Source organism: Haplochromis burtoni, unplaced genomic scaffold (genome assembly GCF_018398535.1).
Source record: "Haplochromis burtoni strain Fernald_Lab_line unplaced genomic scaffold, NCSU_Asbu1 Contig_11, whole genome shotgun sequence".
In the NCBI taxonomy this organism is placed as follows: Eukaryota; Metazoa; Chordata; class Actinopteri; order Cichliformes; family Cichlidae; genus Haplochromis; species Haplochromis burtoni.
The window spans coordinates 890,283-910,282 of record NW_024582372.1 but is presented as its reverse complement, the minus strand read 5'-3'; the positions used below and the strand labels follow the sequence as shown (position 1 = coordinate 910,282).

Below are 20,000 nucleotides of genomic sequence, written 5' to 3'. Positions count from 1 at the left end.
AACAACAGTTTCTCATTGCATTGTAATATTGTGGATCTTGACCTCATCAGCACTAACATATGTTTAAATGATTGCAGATCCTGCATTCTCCCAGCCTCCCTCTGAACCAGAGGAGCACCACAGTGTCAGACCACGCAGCCCCTCCTCACATTGCCCAACATCCCCCAATGGGCATCCAAAACCCCTTGGGGACACATTAAGACCAAAGGCACCCCCTTCTCCAGCTGTCTACCCAGACAAGGCCCGGGGGCCCAGTGAGGGACCGATCTCAAAGAGGAGCTCCAGCCTGCTTAACAGCTTGAGGCCCCCACTCCCCCTGCAGGCTAAAGAAGGTCATCACAGCATCAATGGACGCACACAACCACGGGACTTCGCCCCAGAGGAATTTGCCCAGCAGTTCCACGAATCTGTGCTACAGTCCACTCTGCAGAAACATAAAGGTAAACGGCTCAAAATAAGGTCTAATAGGCATCTTTGGAAAGGTGAATACATGGAGAGCAGGCCAACATAACTTTTGGAGAGACTATCAAATATGAAGAAATGATGGAAAATATCCCTATGTGTAAAATATGAAATTGATGAAATGTAACATCTCTTTCTTCTCCTCAACATTTGTCCATTAGGTGGAGCCGCAGGGGTGTCAGAGTCATCCCACCTCCAGGAGTCCTCTGTTCACTACAACATTCCCGAGCTTCAGGGCCCTCCTGGCCGACCACCACAGCCACATTCACAGTCCCACTCAACTCCACAGTCATTTCCACATCCACTTTTGCACTCTCACCCTCAGCCCAACGGGCAGCACCTCTCGATGCCTCAGCACAGGGAGGCATCGGGGATGAGGGAGGACATGTCTGGTCCAGAGGACTCTGAAGAGGAAGACGAGGAGGAGGAAGAAGAGGCTTCAGTTTTCAAGTGGCAGGGGATTGAATCTATATTTGAAGCTTATCAGGAATATGTGGAAGGTAAGTAGCTGAGGTGCCTGTGTATTACATGGTCTGATATTAGATCACTTTACATACATAAACAGCTTTAACAGTCCCTCTGTTATTATCACTGTATAATTTTATAAGGGATTAGAGGTTTTCTTTATTCTTTGGAATATATACTGAGATTACTGATTGTGCACAAATACATATTATTTTGCATATGTCATTGATTTATCCCCTAAATCAGAATTACTTGTTTTAGATCCAACTATACATTTTTTCCATCGTTGAGCATGATCTACAAATATGCAAATTGGCCCCGCCTTCACCTTTTAGCTCTTTGCCTGCAGCGAGGCCCTACTTTCCTATTCACTCCTGTGAACCCCACTCAACTACGCATTCTCCTGCTAGATGTAAAGAGACACAGTGCTAATATTCAGTGAAGAAAAAGAAAAACACAGTGCTTAAACTTGTAAATCTGAATGTGTGGAGCACTTTGTTCCAGCAGGTCATGAAAAAAAGTCACAAAAAGCTTAAAAACACCCACAATACATTGGGTAATCAATCGCATATATCAAAAATAAAACACTGAAAGTAAGGTAACTAACTGTAGTCAACATCTGTAGTTTCTATAAATAAATTATGTCATATAAATACATTTCTGGATGGAAAAACTACAGTAGAAATAAAGAATATTAAAGGCAACCACACATTTCTGGTTTATTGCCACTGCACATGCTTGGGAAAAGTAAATAAAACGGGTAATAATAATGAAATAATGATTTATGAAGTTTGAAAGAGTTGTCACATTATTTCTGTAATGTTCTGTGTTTTCGTGTCACTTCCTTATGAGTATAATGTATATCCTATTTTAAGTTGTTGTAGCATTCTGTCACCACTAGAGGGTAGTAGTCATTGTTCATTTTACACAATTTAATTTGTATTTAGTATTTGTACAAGAAAATTTGTGAAAAATGGTTGAGTTGATCTCTAATTACTCCCAGTCTCACATTCACATCCTGCCACTAGTGTATTTTAAGACCTTTAACAATGAAGGCAGGAGCCTGAAGACATTTGCAGCAGATTATCCTGCATCTATTTAGATGGTCCAAATTCTGCTAATCCTGTTTTTCTTCATTTTCTCTTATTCCCTTTTCTGATCCAGAGCAAACTTTGGAGCGACAAGTACTGCAGAGCCAGTGTCGAAGACTAGAAGCTCAGAACTACAACCTTAGTCTAACTGCTGAGCAGCTGTCTCATACCATGGGGGTAAGACAAGCATACGGAGCCACTTAAGCTGAGGCCAGGAAGTCAAAATATTTACTACATAACTGCAAGTGACTTAGCAGCGGCGCTCTGCTAAGAAATTATGAGCATCTATAATAGGAGTGGGTGCACAACTTTACTTATTTTCGTAGATCAGTGGTTTCATAAATAGCAGAGCAAAGTAAAAACTTATACTTTACACTATTGGCCTCTTCTGATTAATCACTGGAATCCAGACAGCTTTTCTTTATTACACTCATATTATTGCTTTTCTGTTTTTCACTTATCTTTGTAAATATTGTTATATATAGCACAGGTTTGCCTTCTCATGAAGATCACTGTGAATTAAAATATATATATATTCTTATATATTTTTAATGTCCTTGGTTACCTAGGAGCTGATGTCCCAAAGACAGAAGCTGGCAGTGGAAAGAGAGAAGCTCCAAGCAGAAATGGAACACTTCAGGAAGTGTTTGACGCTGCCACAGACACACTGGCCAAGAGCTGGCCATTATAAAGGTTACCCTCCGAGGTGACCATGACGCTGATTTTGATAGCCCTTGGGCCCGAGCCTCCTTCCCTTTCAGACTGACTCCCAGAGTTTATTTTTAATGGCCTGGTCCTCATAGCTCCATGGAGGATAATACGGCTGGCTAGATACGATGAATGAATGAATGGAGTGAATGGATGGATAGATAGGTGAATGCAGAGGAGACCGGACCATTCAGTGAAGTACAGGCAGTCTTTGGATTATGGGTCAACAGGGACTGCACCACAAGCCACTAATGTGTGCCAATGTAGCCAACTCCAAGATCAGTGAGTGTATGGGGCAGAAAAACCTGAAGATCAACATGACACCTGCTTTTCATTCTTCAGTCCCTGCTGCGCTATTGTTCAGTCCCTGCATCCCTCACCGCCACAGCTACACAGACAATCCTGCCAATGAGGGAGCAGCTACCCCCAGAGGGGGGTGTCGTTACAAGACTTGAAAGCTCCAAATCTCCAAATGAAGACCTTTGGTCATTTGGGACTGATTTCTTTTCTTTTTTCCTTTTATTTTGTGGCCACATGAGCTTTTGAACTGGAAATGCACTTAATAAAAGCTGAAGAACTACCTGGTGGTACTGTGTTACAACAAAGAACTGTTCAAATTAGGGAAGAACTTAGAAAATGCACATTTTTGGAAAGAATTAAGTAAATGTTTTATTTCGAAATAGAAAATTTCAAAATAAGAATTTTAAAAGGTGCTTAAGCCTTGTATTGTATATAATATGAAGACTTAAAAAGAATTTTGTATGTTTTTATTACTTTAATCATTGTTCTTTTAAAAGAAAAAGCCTGCCATTTTATATGTTTATGCTTTTTGGGTTGAAAAAAAAGAAAGCCTTGCTTTTAGTGTTTGTACTGCTGCTGGCTAGAACAGCTTGTTTTGAGACATTTAGCAGAGTGAGAGGAAGCAGGATGCACTCCTCTTATTCTGTCCCGGCACTGCGCAGCTGAGACCCCAGCCACAGCCACCTTATCTGGCCTCTGAGCTCAGCAAAGCTTACTTAGAGGTCCTGAGATGTGGCTCATGCCCTCCACTCCCCCTTCATTCACAGCAGTGTGTCTCTGTTTTAATGCCCATTTCATCAGCTCCTCCCAGTCAGCTTTACTGTTGCTGACATGACCAGTTAAGTACTCATGCAGAAACCAGATCCACAGCCACTTTTTTTTTTTTTTTTTAAACTTGATTTTCTTGATTATTGTAAGACATTTTCTTACACAGCCAGCAGATAAATCTTGCTTTATCCTGTTTTTGGACCTTTACTTTACTTTGTATGACGCATAGCATTGAACTCAAACACACGATATGACGGTTTGCGGTATGCCTTACAAGATCAAGCCCCTGTCAGCAGCCATGAGACGAAATGGTGCCAAAATAATGATAAAACTATAGCATAGTAAATTATTAGTTGCAGTTGGGTAGCCAAACATACAAACCAGAATGGCCATCTTATACTGCTGAATATGTTTGACATAACATCATCTACTCTTTGCATTTCTCTATTTTTAGGACGCTCTCCACCCACACAAAGTTGCCAAGATGTCCTAGAAACCAGGCAGGACGCTTAACTGAGCAGCTCCTGGTACATTTAAAATCAGAAAGGTTTGCTTTACCTTGGATATCTGTTTACAACCTCCATCTGCCCCCCATCTTCCTAATGAGATTTGGCTCGTATTACAGTGACTTTCTACCCTGTAATTCATCTTGTCTCCACCTTATGGTTCTATGTGCACTTGGAGACCTCAGACACAGTGAAATGAGGTGTCTAGGTCATCGTTTGACTTGTGTGGTGGTGGGATGTTTGATGTGAGTGGGTTAAGGATTTCAGTATTTGCAAATAAAAACTTTAAAAATGTACCAATATTTAATTTATTTTTTAAAAAAAGTACTGAAGCACAACTTACCCCCTTACATACACTTTATTACAAGTGCCTCAAGAATTTGGGAGCATGTGAATGAGTTTCCGTCTACAGGACAGACATTACATGACATAACATCAGTGATCAGGGACTTTGCATATTACATCCAAGTGTCTACTGTATGTCATACCTTTCAAATATGTACAAGTCACAAACTGATACCAAGTTTCTTTCATCCAAATGAGTCACAAGACAATTTTTTTTATATATAAATGACACGTAAGCCAGTTTAGAGGAATACAGAGTGTAGTCAGATTTTTTTTTTTTTTTTTTACAAAGAAGAAAGCCAACAGCGTAACCTATCTGTAAGTGAAGGAGCATGCATGCTGAGGTAAGCTGCCATTGAGCTGGGGAGGAAGGTGCAGTGTGGTAAGCCTCTCTTGCTCAGCCTCCCCGTGTCTCCAACCCACGCACGCTCATGCAATAGCCCCATTACTCAGTGGAGGATGTCTAGATGCTGTGAAATCCTGTTTTTAAAATGTACTTGTTTGAATTCATTGTAATGTAATATATTCTTTGTTGAATGTAGTAATTAGGTATTTATGAATATATGGCTGTGATTTCAGACAAAAAAGAAAATAAAATATTTCAAAAATGTTAAATATCAACCTTTGTCTCTTTGTGGGTTCTGGTTTAACAGCTAGACATTTTGCACTGGAGATTAGGAAACGGATTCATTTTCGGTGCAATCCTGAGAACAATATCAACCAATATTATCCAATATTATCCATCTTTAGAATAAAATGCAACAAGAGTTGAGTGGAATTCCTTTTACTGTGGGTTTTTCCCCCACCTACATACATTTTAGGAAGGAATTGTTTAGTTTACCAATGTTTGACAGAAACCACATTCATTCTAGTAAACCAGAAAACATCTTTTTTAATCACTAACACAACAACAAGATCAAAAATCACAATAAGACTGATTAAAAATTGTGAGGAAAAAAAGTATACATGTATATACTCTGTTTACATGCACATACATACATTTTGAAACTTAATGACAACATTAACAAATGATAAACTAACTGCAAACAGCAGATTCACACAAATCAGACCGGAGAGCAACATGATAACTTAAATAGTTGAGTAAATCTCTTCACTTTTCCAGAAAACTGTCTTTAATGTTAGGTTTAACCCCAGTCTTGCTAAATCCAACCCTTTTTAGCAAGCCTTGTGTGTGTTCGAGCTTTTTTACCAGTAGTCCATGAACTGCCCTTCACTGCAAGTTGGACCGTAGCTTGTACATACAGTTGAGAGTATCAAGAAGAAATGCTCGTATGGTGTTGATCTCCATCAAAGTAAGGTTGTCCAGCTGTGGACAGAAAGAGGAATTAGGTATATTCAAAGATTTAAAATAACATTGTTAGTCTGTGACACAGTAGGTAACTCAATGATAAACAGGTGAAAGTTCATTGTGACTTTCACTGTTGGTATGGTATTGTCAGCAATTGCAACATAACCAATGAATCTTTTATTACTGGGGGTTTTTTTTAATGTTGATGTGCTGTAATACCATAGACTGTATAGAAAAGATGGGCACTTTCTCAACTGACATCACCCATTGATTTGTGAAGTCCCTATGTGAAGCCTCAAGCCAAATGTTTTCACCGTTGCCGTCTTAATAATGACGAAACCGGACATGAAAAGCTACTACAGACTACAAGTCTGCCTGCAGAGAGCGTCTGTCTTCAGATGGGGGCAGTCCTTTCTGTTGAATCAAAATAGCCATCATGCTGTTCCTATAAGGCTTAAAACTTGGGTTTGAGACCATAAACACGTCAGTAAAGTGTTTCATGAGGTCATAGGGAGCCAAAAGGTTTTTCTTCTATACTGTCAGCCCTCAACCACATGAATCACCCCCTGCAGGTCATCAGAAAGGATGCAAGTGTAAGACATTTCCACATTAGCTTTACTTTTAAGACAGTGTGAGGAAAACACCTAAAGTGGGAGTGTAGCTGTTAAGAAAACACATTATGGAACACTTAAATCAGATTCTACATTACCTATAGATAACATTTACTGAATGCTTATATACAGCCAATTAAATTGGGGGAACTTAAGGTGATGCCACTTTTTCTAAAGGATCTCAATATGCAATGGGTCCACAACTTGAAGGGATAATGAATAAATGTCACACTGTCCTTTTATGTGGAACTGGTAATTCTGTTATTATGCTGTTGAATTTGTACTTACTTTGCATCTGTTTTCAACTCAATTAAATGTTCAAAACTCAATGGTTAAGTGACAGCAGAGAATACTAAACACCCTACATGTGATCAGTTTTACCTTGGCATAAGCTTCCTGCTGACTGATGAAACTGTCAGCAGACAAGCGGAGCTTGGCAATGCGAGTATCCCAGATGTCTTTGACCAGTGTACGGATCTCATCTGCTTTAGGAATGTTGTCAGACGCGCTGCAGAAACACAGAAACCTCTCTTTTAAGGGGAGGGGGCACATACACCAAGCACACAACAGTACTGAGGGCTGTATTTCTGTGGATTACTTAATTGTATATGACTCACTGGTTTAGTAGCAGCTTGGTAAGCTCCATGTAGTAAGGACTAGGAACAGGTGTAAACATATCCTCTTTTCTCTCAAGGTCTCGCATCTCCTCCAGTTTCTCTGCACAGTGAAGGAAAATGTCAACAGCAGCAAACTGCAGCGACACACAAAAATGCTGAAAGATTTTCAAGATTCCTCTCTTTTCTGCTGACTTTTGTAGGAGAAGTAAAACAGAAATTCCAAATAAAACCACCAATGAATTTATTCTTTTCAGCATTTTCCATATGGAAAAGAAATATTAAAAACTTATATGTGATTACTCATGAAAGTGGCCACTTTCTCATTACTTTCATATATTGTTTTAGTAAGTATCCAAAACATACAAGTTTCATTATATAATTTTTCAAGGGATCTTATATCTGTTTTCACTCTTATATGCTTTTCATACAAGTTTCACACAAGACAGATACAAACTTTATAAGATTTATATTTATCTTTTCCATATGGGTTCTTACAGCATACAGACCAACAACGACATACACATATTTTACACATTTTGCATTTGTAATGAACACAAAATCTGAATAATTTGCCTCTTACAACTAAGGAAACAATCTTACTGCATTTCTTGTGCCCATTTTTTTTTTACTTATCTAATGCAAATTTGGAAAAATAGTTTAGCACTACTTACATGTCAAAGTTATGGCAAGGCAGGTCTAGGCTTAACATGGCATGCCAGTAATGATTACATATGTCATAATGTGAAGGAAAAAATACTCAAAATACTGAAAGACCCTCATCTGAAACATTTTTAAGTAATCCTCTCAGTTCATGCCTGGAAACAAACGCCTGCAAAGACCGCATCAGGAAAAACTTTGAACTTTACCAACATCCATCCACTCAGGAGGAATAATTCTACACTTCTGTCTCTGTTTTAGGTTTAGAGCCAGCCACACGGGAACATCAATAGGTAGTCCAGGGTTGAAGGGACCCAGATCTCCCTGAGAACACAAATACACATATTTTATCGTGCAGCACAATGCATTCCCCACTTCAGTGAAGTTGGAAAGATACACATTTGCACTTTCATGATTAATAAAAAACATTGCTAGAAGATAAACAATTTCTCTTTCTAACAGCAGCAACTACAAGTTACAGTCTGATTTACATCAAACGAGCCATCCTGAGAGCTTGATGAATAACACAGGCTCTCTTGTGCAGCCAGCTATGTAAAAAAATACCAAAAAAATATTCCATGACTTTAGTAAGTAAAGAAAGTAAGTAAAAGTTTATTTATATAGCACCTTTCAAGATAAAATCACAAAGTGCTTCGCAGAAGCTAAAACTAAAAATAAAAATCAACCAAAAGCAAGTTTAAAAAGATGAGTTTTTAGCTGTTTTTTTTATTTTAATTTATTTTTCAAAAACCACTGAGTCCACAGATCTCAGGCTCAAAGGGAGAGAGTTCCACAGTACAGTGGGGGCCACAGTTAAATTCACATCATGCTGCGGGGTCTTGTAGCTGTTATTTATTTTAAAATTAAAAAAAAAAAAAAAAAAAAAAAAAAAAAAAAAAAAAAAAAACATCATGAGAGTGTATGAGATTTTAGAGAATTATTGAACAATAATTCTCTAAAATCTCATACACTCTCATGGTGGCTCCAAAAATCGCGCATTCATGTGTTGACTGTCAAGTCTGCTTTGTTTATATAACAGATTAGACCCAAAGTGTTTTACAGACAGGCACAGTTACATTGCAAGTTTCCCAAAAAATAAAATAATCCAAATCAAACAAAATACATAAAGCTGAAAAGTGTGTTTTATTGCAGTGCTGAGCCTGTATTTACTTGATCAATAATAAAAACTGCAGTATAATATAGCAATAATAGTTCGGGGTACTTTTTGAAAGGCCAAAGATACGGTACCGAATATTATTGGAGCTTCAATTTTTTCGAAATATATTTAGACAGATTTTATTTTAGCTGGAGCTACTTATATTTATGTAAATGGATGGTAGTTCGTTAAAGTCTGGAGTTTGAGAGATGAGGCTTTTTTTTGTGCGTGTTTTAATCAGTCACTGAGTGAAGTGATCCACTCAAACAGAAACATCTTTACATACATACATACATACCTCCAGCTTTAAACTGAGTGTGTCGTGATATAATACAAGGTTTTAGCCCAAGGTTTAGCTAATATTGCTACAGTAACTGTCAACGTCTCAGTATCTGGTCAAAAACCAGCTACTTAAATACAGACACAACTGACTTACCCCGATTAAAAAGACTTTATCTAGGCTGAAATTTGGTATTATCTTCACCATCTCTTTCTCCGCAAGGAACTCGACCTCCGAAGCATCCATATCTGTTTGGTTTTTGTGTGTGTGTGTGTGTTCAAAAACTTCCGTCCCACTCGAACTGCACTACAAACCGTTCCCGCGCTGAAGGCAGCATTAACCGACAATGAAGTCAAGAAAAAGACAACTACGTCATCAACAGGAAGCGCAGTATCGCAAAAGTGAACATTATTGTGTGCCGTATTACGGCACGTCACATTTTTATTTTTCTGTATAATTTCTCGAATCTCGGTGTTAATTGCATTTTTAAAATTGTTAATTTACGTGTGAGGTGCGGGCCTGGCCGTGACGAAGCTGACCATACCTTAAATTTTAATTTAGCATTGTCTGGCCCGGAAGAAGGAAGTGGGCCATGTGAGTGACAACAGTTGCAACTAAACTCCACCAGATGGCAGCATTCACCAGGCAATAACAAGAAAGTTGGCAGTGACCTTTTACATGTGAGAACAAAGTTAAATGTTTTTGTCAGTGACTGGGTCTGAACCCATTAGAATCGTGGGTGAGGAGGCTGAATCAGTGGACAGCTAACAACAGATACTTGGTGTTCAGTGACAGACTGTACTGAAGAACCTACAGCGATGCTTTGTACAAGAAGGGGATCAACTGATTACTTTCTGAGGAAGTCCAGATCCTTCAGTGTGTTCAGCAAGATGTTGAAGAACTTCTGCCGGTCTGTGCCAGCATCCAGGCCAGCGATGACGTTAAGATCATCAGTTCATCTGGAGGCATTTGGGTCAGTGAGAGACAGGAGGTCACTGAATATCATGGACAACCCGTCACACCTGCTCCTTTCTACACTACGGAGCTCATTCTCCCTCAGACTTATTCAACCTTGTTGCCATAAAGAACCATTCTTGCATTACCACTCTGCAGAATTCTGTTTTACATAACCTCAGTCTTATTATGTTTTCTATTTCATTCATTTTTTATCACAGTTTTACATGCAATTTTTCACTGCCTCATATTTTACGGCCTTTGGTGTTTTCCTGTTGCAGTTTTTAAAAATGTTTCTGTTGTCTGTTATACTGTTTTTATTTTTATTCCTTCTGATGCTGAAGTAATTTGCCTTTCGGGATCAATAACCCCATCCAAAGGATTCTTCCTGGTTGTACAAACGGTCTCACAACATTCACACCACACATCTCAAATAAATTTGCCAAGATAAAACGAACAAAGAAAATTGACAGAAGACACCACAATCTATTATTTAAAACAGCAATGAAACTTCTTCATAAATCCAAACCATTTATTTTAATAGCATCTGCTCTCAAATCCACTTCAAATATTTCCTGTCAGTGGACTGTGCTTGAGGTATTTCTGCAGAAATGCACCCATGCTGTAGTTAGACAGAATTAGTTTCAGTTCATTTATCGTGCACTGATAGAAGAAGTACTTATCTTTACTGAAACTAGAATACTACATTCACAATTTAAACCACTTTCACATCTCTAACATCTCTGTTTTAATTCCATTTTTTATTTTGTTTATTACTATTGTTTATTTATTTTTGCTGATATGGCAGCGGGCAAGTAGCATGTAAGGTGTAACTAGTCAATGTAGGGACCATTTTATTAGCTTTTTATACATTTAAAAATAATGTAAGTTGCTGTCAGATTTCTGTTGTCTCACTTAATGTGCTGGAGTAGAAAGCAGCATAAAATGAATATGGATATTAGGAAAATATACAGTGTCATTTGTTTAAAAACTTCCATGAGTTCTTCACAGATACGGCCACACTGTCATTTAGTTTTCATTTTACAAGAATTACATTATGCAGAGTATGGGAGACTGAAGCTATAGATTAGAATGGTCACAAAGCATGAAATAATCTGTAGACACGTGCGAATATGAACTTTGCACCACTAAATTATTAGAAAACCGCAGCTACTACAACCATTCATGACCTCTAGCACTCTGAGGTTAGCCGACAGTGTTTATTGGCTGTACCTTGGTCCAGGTTAAAGACAAAAGGTGATTGTGGCTCCCAAGTTATGGAAATCGCTTCCACTGGATCTAAAGTCTGTGGACTGATTGATATCTTTAAAAATAAACTTAAGACCCATATATGCAGGATTGCTTTTATTTTGTTTTTTAATATACCATTTTATTTGCATCTTATTCTGTGCTGTAAAGCACTCTGTGTATTTTGTTCTTGAACAAAACTATTAAAAAAAAAAACTTAATTCAACAGGCTGCTGCTAAACCATACAAAAACCCCCAAAGCTGGGCAGTGATTATTCTAAAAGTGATTTTAGACTTTTTTTTTTTAAAATTGTCATGGCAGAGATGCAGTCATGTGAAAAAGAAAGCTTTCACATGACTCTGCTTGTAGAATCACCTTAAGAGCAATAACTTGAAGTGCTTGCTTTGCGTATGAGTTTATCAGTCGCTCACAGCGTGGAGGAACTTTGATCCATTGTTTTTTGTAATGCCGCTTCAGTTCATTGAGGTTTGTGGATATTTGTTTATGCACAGTTCTCTTAAGGTCCAGCCACAGCATTTCAATGAGGTTGAGGTCTGGACTTTAACTGGACCACTGCAACATCTTGATTCTTTTCTTTTTCAGATGTTTTCTTGTAGATTTGCTGTTGTGCTGTGGATTCTTGTCCTGTTCCTTGACCCAGTTTTGATCAAGCTCTCAGACAGATGGCCTCAGATACAGAGGGTTTCATGGTCAGTTCAGTAACTGCCAAGGTGCCCAGGTTATGTGGCTGCAAAACAAGCCTAAATCATCACCCCTCTTCCATTACGCAACTGTTGGTATGAGGTGTTTGTGCTTATATGCTGTTTGTGTTTTCAGTTTGTCTTCTGTGTTTGTGTCCAGTGGACTTTGTTCCAGAAGACTTGTAGTCTGTTCAAATGCAACTCTGTAAGCCTATAGAAGCAGTAAGGCTTCACTTTACCTTAGCATTGCTGAACAGTCCTTTTGCAAATAACTGTATAAGACACAGCTAAATAGGTTTAACATATAAGAGGCAATAAGAGATCTGTAGAAACATATAGATGTTTTCAAAAATCAGTTTCATTGAACATTCAGCTCAAAACAATTGCAGTAGAAAATGTTTCATCCACACAATTAACTGATTAATTCTAATCTCAATTACAAAAGGTGCTTCTGTAGTCTCACAATAAATATTAACTTTTTAATATTTGGTTTTAGAATAATCAGTTAAGTGTTAACATAGAATTTATCTAGTTCTTAGAATGGATATCCACACAAAACAAAATTCACACATTCCTGTGATCTGATTCAGTATAGAGCCGGTCTTCCAGATCATAAATCAAGAGCCAAAATGCACATGTGCATCATCCAGACTGACATTCTCCGTCACATTAGTGGCAGTACCGAGAAGCATGCACGCTAGAAATGCATCTACGGAAAGATTAAAGTTGGGGCTTTTGAATGGGCCAAATCTCTGGTTCAGCGTCATCTAAAACTTTCAGACTTCACTTATATATGTGAATTTTCCTTCAGATCTTTTATAAACAAGAAACTTAATAAAGAACACATTTATCCTATCAATTGTAAAATCATTACCTAAAAATTAATAATTTAGAACTTATTTAGAACTTGATCTCTGTATGGCTAAAAGCAAATGTATAGGTTTAAACCTCTAGAATCTAAACTTTTACATAAAACAGGATATCAAAACCCATTGCAGGGGAAAAAAACCCAAAGTTGCATAAAAAAAAAACCCAACATAAAAGCTTTCATCACTGCAGCATCAACCTGTAAGAGGTGGACACGGGCCAACAGCGCACATATGGTGCTTGCCCTTAAAACATTTGGCCTAACTGGCCAGTGCCCCACAAGTTCCCTTCAGAGAGAGAGACTTTTTATGGAACGCAGACTATAGGTTCAGCTTTTTCATTCTCCTGTGCTACACAAGTAGCAGTGTGCATGCTGAATTGGCAGCAATATAGTTGTTCACATGTGTGTGTGTGCGTGCATGTGTGTGTCATGGGTACTCCCGACTGAAGGTCTTAGCACAGATCCAGGACGGACTTGTTAATAACAGGGTTGGTCCAGTCGTTCCTCAGATCATCCAAGTGACTGTCAAAATCAATCAAGTTCTCATAGGAACGACCCACCAGCAGGGCAGATGTGATTTTCTGTGCTTCGCTCCAGTCCTCAAAGGAGTCACTGGAAAACAGTTTTTTGAAAAATTACATATTCAAGCTTTAATACTGAAAATACAGGGTAATTACAATGTAATTACAGTGTAATGTACTTTGTCTAAATAATTCAAGTAAATGAGAGAACACTTGGAGTTGTAAGTATGCTGGAAGCTCTGAGTTAGCTGCACAAATAGTCTGCAGAGGAAGATAAAATCTCACACTAAAATAGCTCTTAACACTTACGCCGTTACTTCTCTGCTTTTCCACTTGTTTTCGTGGTGATCATAGATCAAGACGATGGGTTCGGAACAGCTCATTGTTAACTTACTGCTGTCCACCTGCAGGAAAACACGCAAAATTTACTGTGAATTTAGGTGCAACTTTTAGGTGATAACAACAACTGCAACAGACCAGACCAGGGTCTAAGAAAAATGTCTTTCAGAAACAGTGTTATATATTTTATAATGCATCTAATTATTTCGCCCAGACACGTCTGAGACTGAGTGCTGCATGTCAGACTGAATGATTCAGTAAAAAGGCAGCTACTTCAATGACCTCCAACAAAACAATGCTTTGCAAAATATGGAAGAAAACTGTTCCTGCTAAAGGTGACTCAACAGAGTCTTGCTGGAGCACTTGCCAGTTGGACTACATATGACAGGTAGAGCAAACAGTAGCTAGAAATGACTGATGTGGTTACATGGTGGAAAAGCAGCTGGCTAAAAAATCTCAACTCAACATGCAGCACCCTGGGTAGAAAGTATTTTGTTTTATTTAAGTTTTAGTATGTTTCAAAGTACTAATTCAAAATCTTTGTACAACCAAATGAGTGACAAAATTCCACAGAAACAATTCTAACTCATCGCACGCTCTCCCACTTACAGCTAATACGTTTAAACTATAAAATTACAACCCAGCTCTTGCTGAAGGTCAACAGGACTGAAACATTGTCATTTATTAAACGCGAGGATACTGTGCTTGCATTTGCTGTGTCACTGCTATTGCCTTACAATGCCGCTGCTGCTGCTGGCACCTTGTGGCGATAGATTCGCACTTCAAATTGGGCAGTGTGTCATCAGTGATATCAACTCATTGGAAAAGAAGGATGAAAGATGTGCTACACTTTATTTGCATGGATTAAATCCTGCAATTACCTATAAAGGGCTCAGCATTTTTTTCTACATTATCATAAATGTCATTATAGCAAATTTCACTGAAATATCTGATGGAATTTTGAGGCTTTATTTTCAACCTGTAGAGCCACATCAGTCACTCTATTTATACAATATTATATATTACTGTATAGAGACATAAATAGAGGCTTGTGCTGACAAGTGTATTTAAGGATTTTGGTTCATTTTTACTAAACTAAAACTCAGCTGCTACCTGAAGAGGATGCATTTATAACAATGGATGTAGCAATTGCTTTGGAGAAAGAAAGAAAAAAACATAACGTGTAACCCAGTTGCATCAGCCTTAATAATTTACAGTTACCATAACAATTGCTGCTTCACTGAAGTTCTCAGAAATTCTGGCTGCCACTTTCTCTGCAACTTGGTTGGGCCTGCAGGAGAAAAGCATATATTAAAGTGAGGTCCAAAGCAGGATGCAGCATGGTTTCTCAGTGGTTGCTTTTCCCTGGAACAGCACAGCGCCAGTGTTTCTACCTTGAATCCTTTGTGCGTTCGTTGGCTTGATAATATCCGACAATGACATAATTATTTTCTTTACACCAAGTGTCAATCTGGAGTTGGAGCAGGGGCCCATCAGGTTGACATATAAGAACAGAAACATAGTTTAGGTCAGGTATATTTTATTTTAAACATAGGAAAATGCATATAGAGCTAGACTGAAACTTCAGAACTATTTCAGAGCTGCAGACATTAATTTTATATTATTTCCAGTCTCACTACCATAAATAAAAGTGACGCAACATTAGTAATGGATTTTAGAGTAAAGCAGGATACTTCAAAAGCACCACAACCTAACAAATTGCTACAACATTTAAAACAAAAGAAAAACTGTACTGTCATTTTAGAAGGCAAGTGTCTAAACCAGAATTTGTCATCAAATAAAAGATAATATTAAACAAAGATGCCCTGAGTAAATACAAAATACAATAATTAGTCAGGGTAAAATGAAGCTACCCAAACCTACCTGGCCCTGTGAAAAATTTATTGTCCCCTAAACCCAATAACTACTTGTGCCACTCTTGGCAGCAAGACCTTAAGTCAAGTGATAACTGGAGGAATGCCAAAGCATCCCTTAAAAATGTAAGTGCAGATTTTGACTAGGTAACCTCAAAACTATCATTCTGTTAATGTTCTTCTTTTTAATCACTCAGAGCTGGACTTCCTCCTTTTTTTCACATTACTGTCCTGCTGTAGAACCCAAGTGCACTTTCTGGTACAGCAGAATTCATGGTTCTAATTACAAGTGCAGCCAGTTGTCCAGGGCCTGAAACAGCGAAAGCAACCCCAAACCATCACACTACCACCATGTTTGATTGTTGTTATGATGTTCATCTTATGAAATTCTGTGGTAGTTTCATGCCAGCTGTAAACAGGTTTATGGTTTTTGCCTTAGAGCTCTCCAATGGATGCCATTTTCCGACAGTGAATCATGAACTCTGACCTTATCTGAAGCAAGTGACACTTACAGGTCTTTAGTTGTTTGGGGTTCTTTTTGGGCCCTCCTGGATGAGTCACTGATGTGCTCTTGGAGTGATTTTGGTAGGCTGGCCAAGCCTGAGAGGGTTCACCACTGTTCCAAGATTTCTCCACTGGTTGATAATGGCTCTCATCATTCTAATGACAATAAGAATTGCTGTGCAACCTTTCCACGCCAGCATATACTAGTGACTTTTTTTTTCTTCTGAGTGCTTTTAGATCATAGAAAGATGTAATACTTTGAGTTGTTTTTAGACAGACAAACGTGAAGTGATTTCTTGCTGTAACAGATCTACAGTAATCAGGCCTGGGTGTGGATAGTGAAATTCGGTGATTTTTTTTACTTCAATAAATGAAATCATCACTTTAAAACCTACATTTTCTATTTAATTTGGGCAATTTTTTTCTTCACAGAACTCTATATGCAAATACTTACCAGAGTTAAGGCTACTTCCAGCATTGGTGCCAGAGCTAGAGTACCGTGAAACAGAGGCACACAGTCCACGCACAGAACTGGCTCACTGTGGCTATCTTTCTTTTTGTCCTTCTTCTTTTCTGCCACCAGCAATCCATTCACGGCGCAGTGTGGATATTTGGCAGCATGTAAAAGCATTTTACAGTACGCCTGACTTGTCAGCTGAATGGGCATTTTTATAAGAAAGTCGGCAGAATTTCAGTAAAGACTAAAGCTTCCAGAGTGGCTAAGTTAGACGGTAAGGAGGGGGGGACAGCTGCCTGCTACCGTTAGCTATCGTTACTTGACATGCCCGGAGAAAAGTAGATGTACACCTCAGCAGTTAACTTACTGCCACGATATGATGTCGGAAGTACAGTTTGTGATGAGTTCATTAAGCTCTACAATTATCCGAAATGACAGCAGTCCTTTTATGCTGGATAAATTAGTCGGCGTGCAGTCACAGAAGCTAATCTTACTTCCACCTTCCACTCGTTGCTGTAGCACCGGTACGCCGTAAATCAGAACTGTCGTAAAACGAGATCAGAGTCCATCCGGTCAAACGCACAATTTACGTTTTTCCGTTCCCAGTCACACTTCCCTTCAGACTGTCGGCGGACGGGAGCAAGAAAGAGACAAGAGGTATGGTTTTATTTTATTTTTTAAAACTCAATAATAAATTACTTATCCTTCGTAGATATATATAATTTTAGCATCCGCGACATGTGCAGGAAAAAGTAACGGCTTGCGAAGAATCGCCTATTTTAACCGAAATAAGTAGTGACTTTGTCGGAGTAGATAGGAGCGAGGACTGACTAATGTTCCGGGTAGCTGTCATTAGCATGTAGCATCAGATTTATGAAGACGGGTTTGATATGAAGATAGTTCATGTTTCAGTCATCTGCCGTTATTACGCATTAATGTAGTTTCAGTCAATAGAAGAATGATGAATATTGCATGGTCGCATCAGAGAATCTGGTATTTCTACGAATATTTATCCCCTGGTGCTATGACCTTGTGTTTGTTGCTAATGCTAACATCAGGTTAGCCGGACGGTCGTAGTAAAACCAAATATTTTGCAATCTTAACAATAAGCCCATCAACCTGGACGATTATTTCATGTAGGGAAATTTTCCATATGGATGGTAACTGACTTATTTTAAAATGAGTCAGGATTTTATGTATATAAATAGTTTATAAAAGATTGTGATCTAAATATGGACCCTGTGCAGCCTACTCTTTGTTATGTATGTACACGATCTCCTATTGAAACGGGGTTTACTTTAAAAATTAAAAGACAGAAACAATTGTAAAGTCATTTAACCTTTATTAGTGTTTAATACGGTTTCTTAATTTCTCTTATATGACGTTTTCCACAGAATGCTGGCAACCAGAGCCCTAAGCCTTATTGGCAAACGTGCCATTTCCACATCTGTCTGTGTCCGTGGAGGACATGGTAGGTATAAGACGAAATGCATTGAATGTGTTCTATTTATGGCTGGCAGTATAACAATAGACTCCGCTTGTGCCACTGACCTTTTGAAAATCTCTGTTCATATACACCTAAACGTTTAACATGTACCCTCAGTTGACCATTTAAAATAAATGAAGCTGTTTGTGTTGTAAAATGAATCCATGTTCTTCCTGTAATACTACATTTCTAATATGTAATGGGAGCTTGGCTGGTGTGAAGAAAAAAAACTTGTCTCTGGTAACTGACACCTTAAGTTTATGACAATAGATTAAAGAAGATGCACCAGTTTTACAGGCAAAATTACACAGAGGTAAAATGTTTTTTTAAGTACAGATTACAATGGGTTTTACTTTACTAACAAAAAAACAGGCTTTTCAGGAGTGCTGTTGCTGCTGCAATGTTGCAGTTTATTATAGGTCAAATGAGAAACTAAACACTGCTCACAATCAGAAACGTGTGGGTTTTGTTTTTGTCTGCAGTTTCAAGTGGCAGTACATCTAAACAGTGATAAACAATACTACAGTGAACTAGATCCAGGGTTTGAGAGCAGAAATGTAAAAACAAAATTAAAACAAATCTGGTCTTGGAATAAGCCCGGTAACTAAAATAAGGTTATGTTAAAAAAAAAAAAAGCATTGACATGGAGTGAGGGATTATGTGTGAAAGTAATTTGATGAGTTACTGTGGTCTCCCCTGCAGGTGTTGCTAAGGTTGAGGACTATGCCCTCCCTGCCTACTTCGACAGGCGTGACAGCCCTCTCCCCGACGTCAGTTATGTGCAGAACCTGAGTGCAGAGCAGAAGTCCCTGAAGGAGAAGGAGAAGGGCTCCTGGGTTGCACTCTCTAATGAGGAGAAGATTGCATGTAGGACTCAATAACGCTATAGTGTTGTTCACCCATTTATACTAATGTAATGTATAACTGCACCACTCCTATTATGTAGGATAGGGAGTACTAAAATTGTTTAAATTCATGCTAAATAATGGGACTGGTGTAATGTTAAATTCCAAGAGTATTTGTGTTTCCAAATTCTTAAAAAATGTAATCTAGAGTTGTTTTTCCACTTTACAGTGTACCGCATCAGCTTCAAGCAGAGCTTCGCTGAGATGAGCCAGGGATCAGGAGAGTGGAAGTCTGTGGTTGGAGGAATCTTCTTCTTCATTGGCTTCACTGGGTTGGTTGTGCTTTGGCAGAGGAAATATGGTAATTATGAAAAATATTGCTTATATGCAAGGAAACCTGTGTAATATCTGATGTTCAGCTGCCTCAGGTTTTCATGTTGGTTAAGTAAAGAATGCAGTATTGAACACATTTTTTTTGCGGTATAATCTGGCTCATCACTTGACTCATTTGTTATTGTTTCTTTCCAGTGTATGGACCTGTTCCACATACGTTTGAGGAAGAGTACAAGGAGAAGGAGCTGCAGAGAATGCTGGACATGAGAATGGGCCCAGTGCAGGGTTTCTCAGCCCACTGGGACTACGAAAACAAGCAGTGGAAAAAGTAAAAGACCAAGAGGACTATAACAGTTCTATATACAGGCAGACCAACTCAAAGATACAAAAATACATATATTTCTGTATTTATCAGATGTCCACATTACCTCACCTTACCTGTGATTTTTGGAAGACCACTTCCTCTTAAGGTCGTTGTGTATAATAAAAATAAAAATTGTTAAACTGTTTAAAACCTCTGATTAACTGTGTTAACTGTATGACTCCTTCATTAACACTGATTTTACATATCAGGTACAAACTATGGCAGCTAGA

At 38.4% G+C, this 20,000-nt stretch overlaps 4 protein-coding genes across 7 annotated transcripts in view; 2 read left to right on the top strand and 2 right to left on the bottom strand.

Annotated features, from left to right (window-relative positions):
- gse1b (Gse1 coiled-coil protein b) overlaps nt 1-5,260 on the top strand; it is a 169,324-nt gene extending 164,064 nt beyond the window's left edge. For all 4 annotated transcript variants that reach the window (XM_005915169.3, XM_014340549.2, XM_042213706.1 and 1 more), the window contains 4 exons: nt 78-440; nt 624-962; nt 2,092-2,195; nt 2,588-5,260. In XM_005915169.3, the coding sequence (XP_005915231.1) occupies nt 78-440; nt 624-962; nt 2,092-2,195; nt 2,588-2,728 (947 nt within the window). In that variant the 3' untranslated portion in view covers nt 2,729-5,260. The remainder of the gene's footprint in view (nt 1-77; nt 441-623; nt 963-2,091; nt 2,196-2,587) is intronic.
- Nucleotides 4,644-9,625, bottom strand: gins2 (GINS complex subunit 2). Its single transcript, XM_014340566.2, has 5 exons — nt 9,432-9,625; nt 8,049-8,163; nt 7,183-7,282; nt 6,947-7,073; nt 4,644-5,972 (listed from the first exon to the last, which is right to left on the bottom strand). Exons 1-5 carry the CDS (start codon nt 9,519-9,521, stop codon nt 5,877-5,879), a joined length of 528 nt encoding a protein of 175 aa, XP_014196052.1. The 5' UTR covers nt 9,522-9,625; the 3' UTR covers nt 4,644-5,876.
- Nucleotides 9,626-11,670: 2,045 nt separating this feature from the next.
- On the bottom strand, nt 11,671-17,270 carry emc8 (ER membrane protein complex subunit 8). The gene is made up of 5 exons (XM_005915171.3): nt 16,740-17,270; nt 15,302-15,378; nt 15,129-15,198; nt 13,878-13,972; nt 11,671-13,659 (listed from the first exon to the last, which is right to left on the bottom strand). Exons 1-5 carry the CDS (start codon nt 16,950-16,952, stop codon nt 13,500-13,502), a joined length of 615 nt encoding a protein of 204 aa, XP_005915233.1. The 5' UTR covers nt 16,953-17,270; the 3' UTR covers nt 11,671-13,499.
- Nucleotides 17,271-17,294: 24 nt separating this feature from the next.
- On the top strand, nt 17,295-19,920 carry LOC102302772. Its single transcript, XM_005915172.3, has 5 exons — nt 17,295-17,399; nt 18,137-18,213; nt 18,931-19,095; nt 19,303-19,434; nt 19,602-19,920. The coding sequence occupies exons 2-5, from the start codon at nt 18,138-18,140 to the stop codon at nt 19,736-19,738; spliced, it is 510 nt and encodes a 169-aa protein (XP_005915234.1). The 5' UTR covers nt 17,295-17,399; nt 18,137; the 3' UTR covers nt 19,739-19,920.
- Nucleotides 19,921-20,000: the final 80 nt, after the last annotated feature.

Coding starts and splice junctions, on each gene's coding strand:
- emc8 (XM_005915171.3), bottom strand. CDS start 16,952: ATGCCCATTCAGCTGACAAGTCAGGCGTACTGTAAAATGCTTTTACAT. Junction 15,379..16,739: donor TGGAAGTAGCCTTAACTCTG/GTAAGTATTTGC, acceptor CTCCAACTCCAG/ATTGACACTTGGTGTAAAGA. Junction 13,660..13,877: donor AAAAGCAGAGAAGTAACGGC/GTAAGTGTTAAG, acceptor ACTGTTTTCCAG/TGACTCCTTTGAGGACTGGA.
- LOC102302772 (XM_005915172.3), top strand. CDS start 18,138: ATGCTGGCAACCAGAGCCCTAAGCCTTATTGGCAAACGTGCCATTTCC. Junction 18,214..18,930: donor CTGTGTCCGTGGAGGACATG/GTAGGTATAAGA, acceptor TCTCCCCTGCAG/GTGTTGCTAAGGTTGAGGAC. Junction 19,096..19,302: donor TAATGAGGAGAAGATTGCAT/GTAGGACTCAAT, acceptor TCCACTTTACAG/TGTACCGCATCAGCTTCAAG.
- gins2 (XM_014340566.2), bottom strand. CDS start 9,521: ATGGATGCTTCGGAGGTCGAGTTCCTTGCGGAGAAAGAGATGGTGAAG. Junction 8,164..9,431: donor ATAAAGTCTTTTTAATCGGG/GTAAGTCAGTTG, acceptor TTGTGTTCTCAG/GGAGATCTGGGTCCCTTCAA. Junction 5,973..6,946: donor AGCAGGAAGCTTATGCCAAG/GTAAAACTGATC, acceptor TTCTGTCCACAG/CTGGACAACCTTACTTTGAT.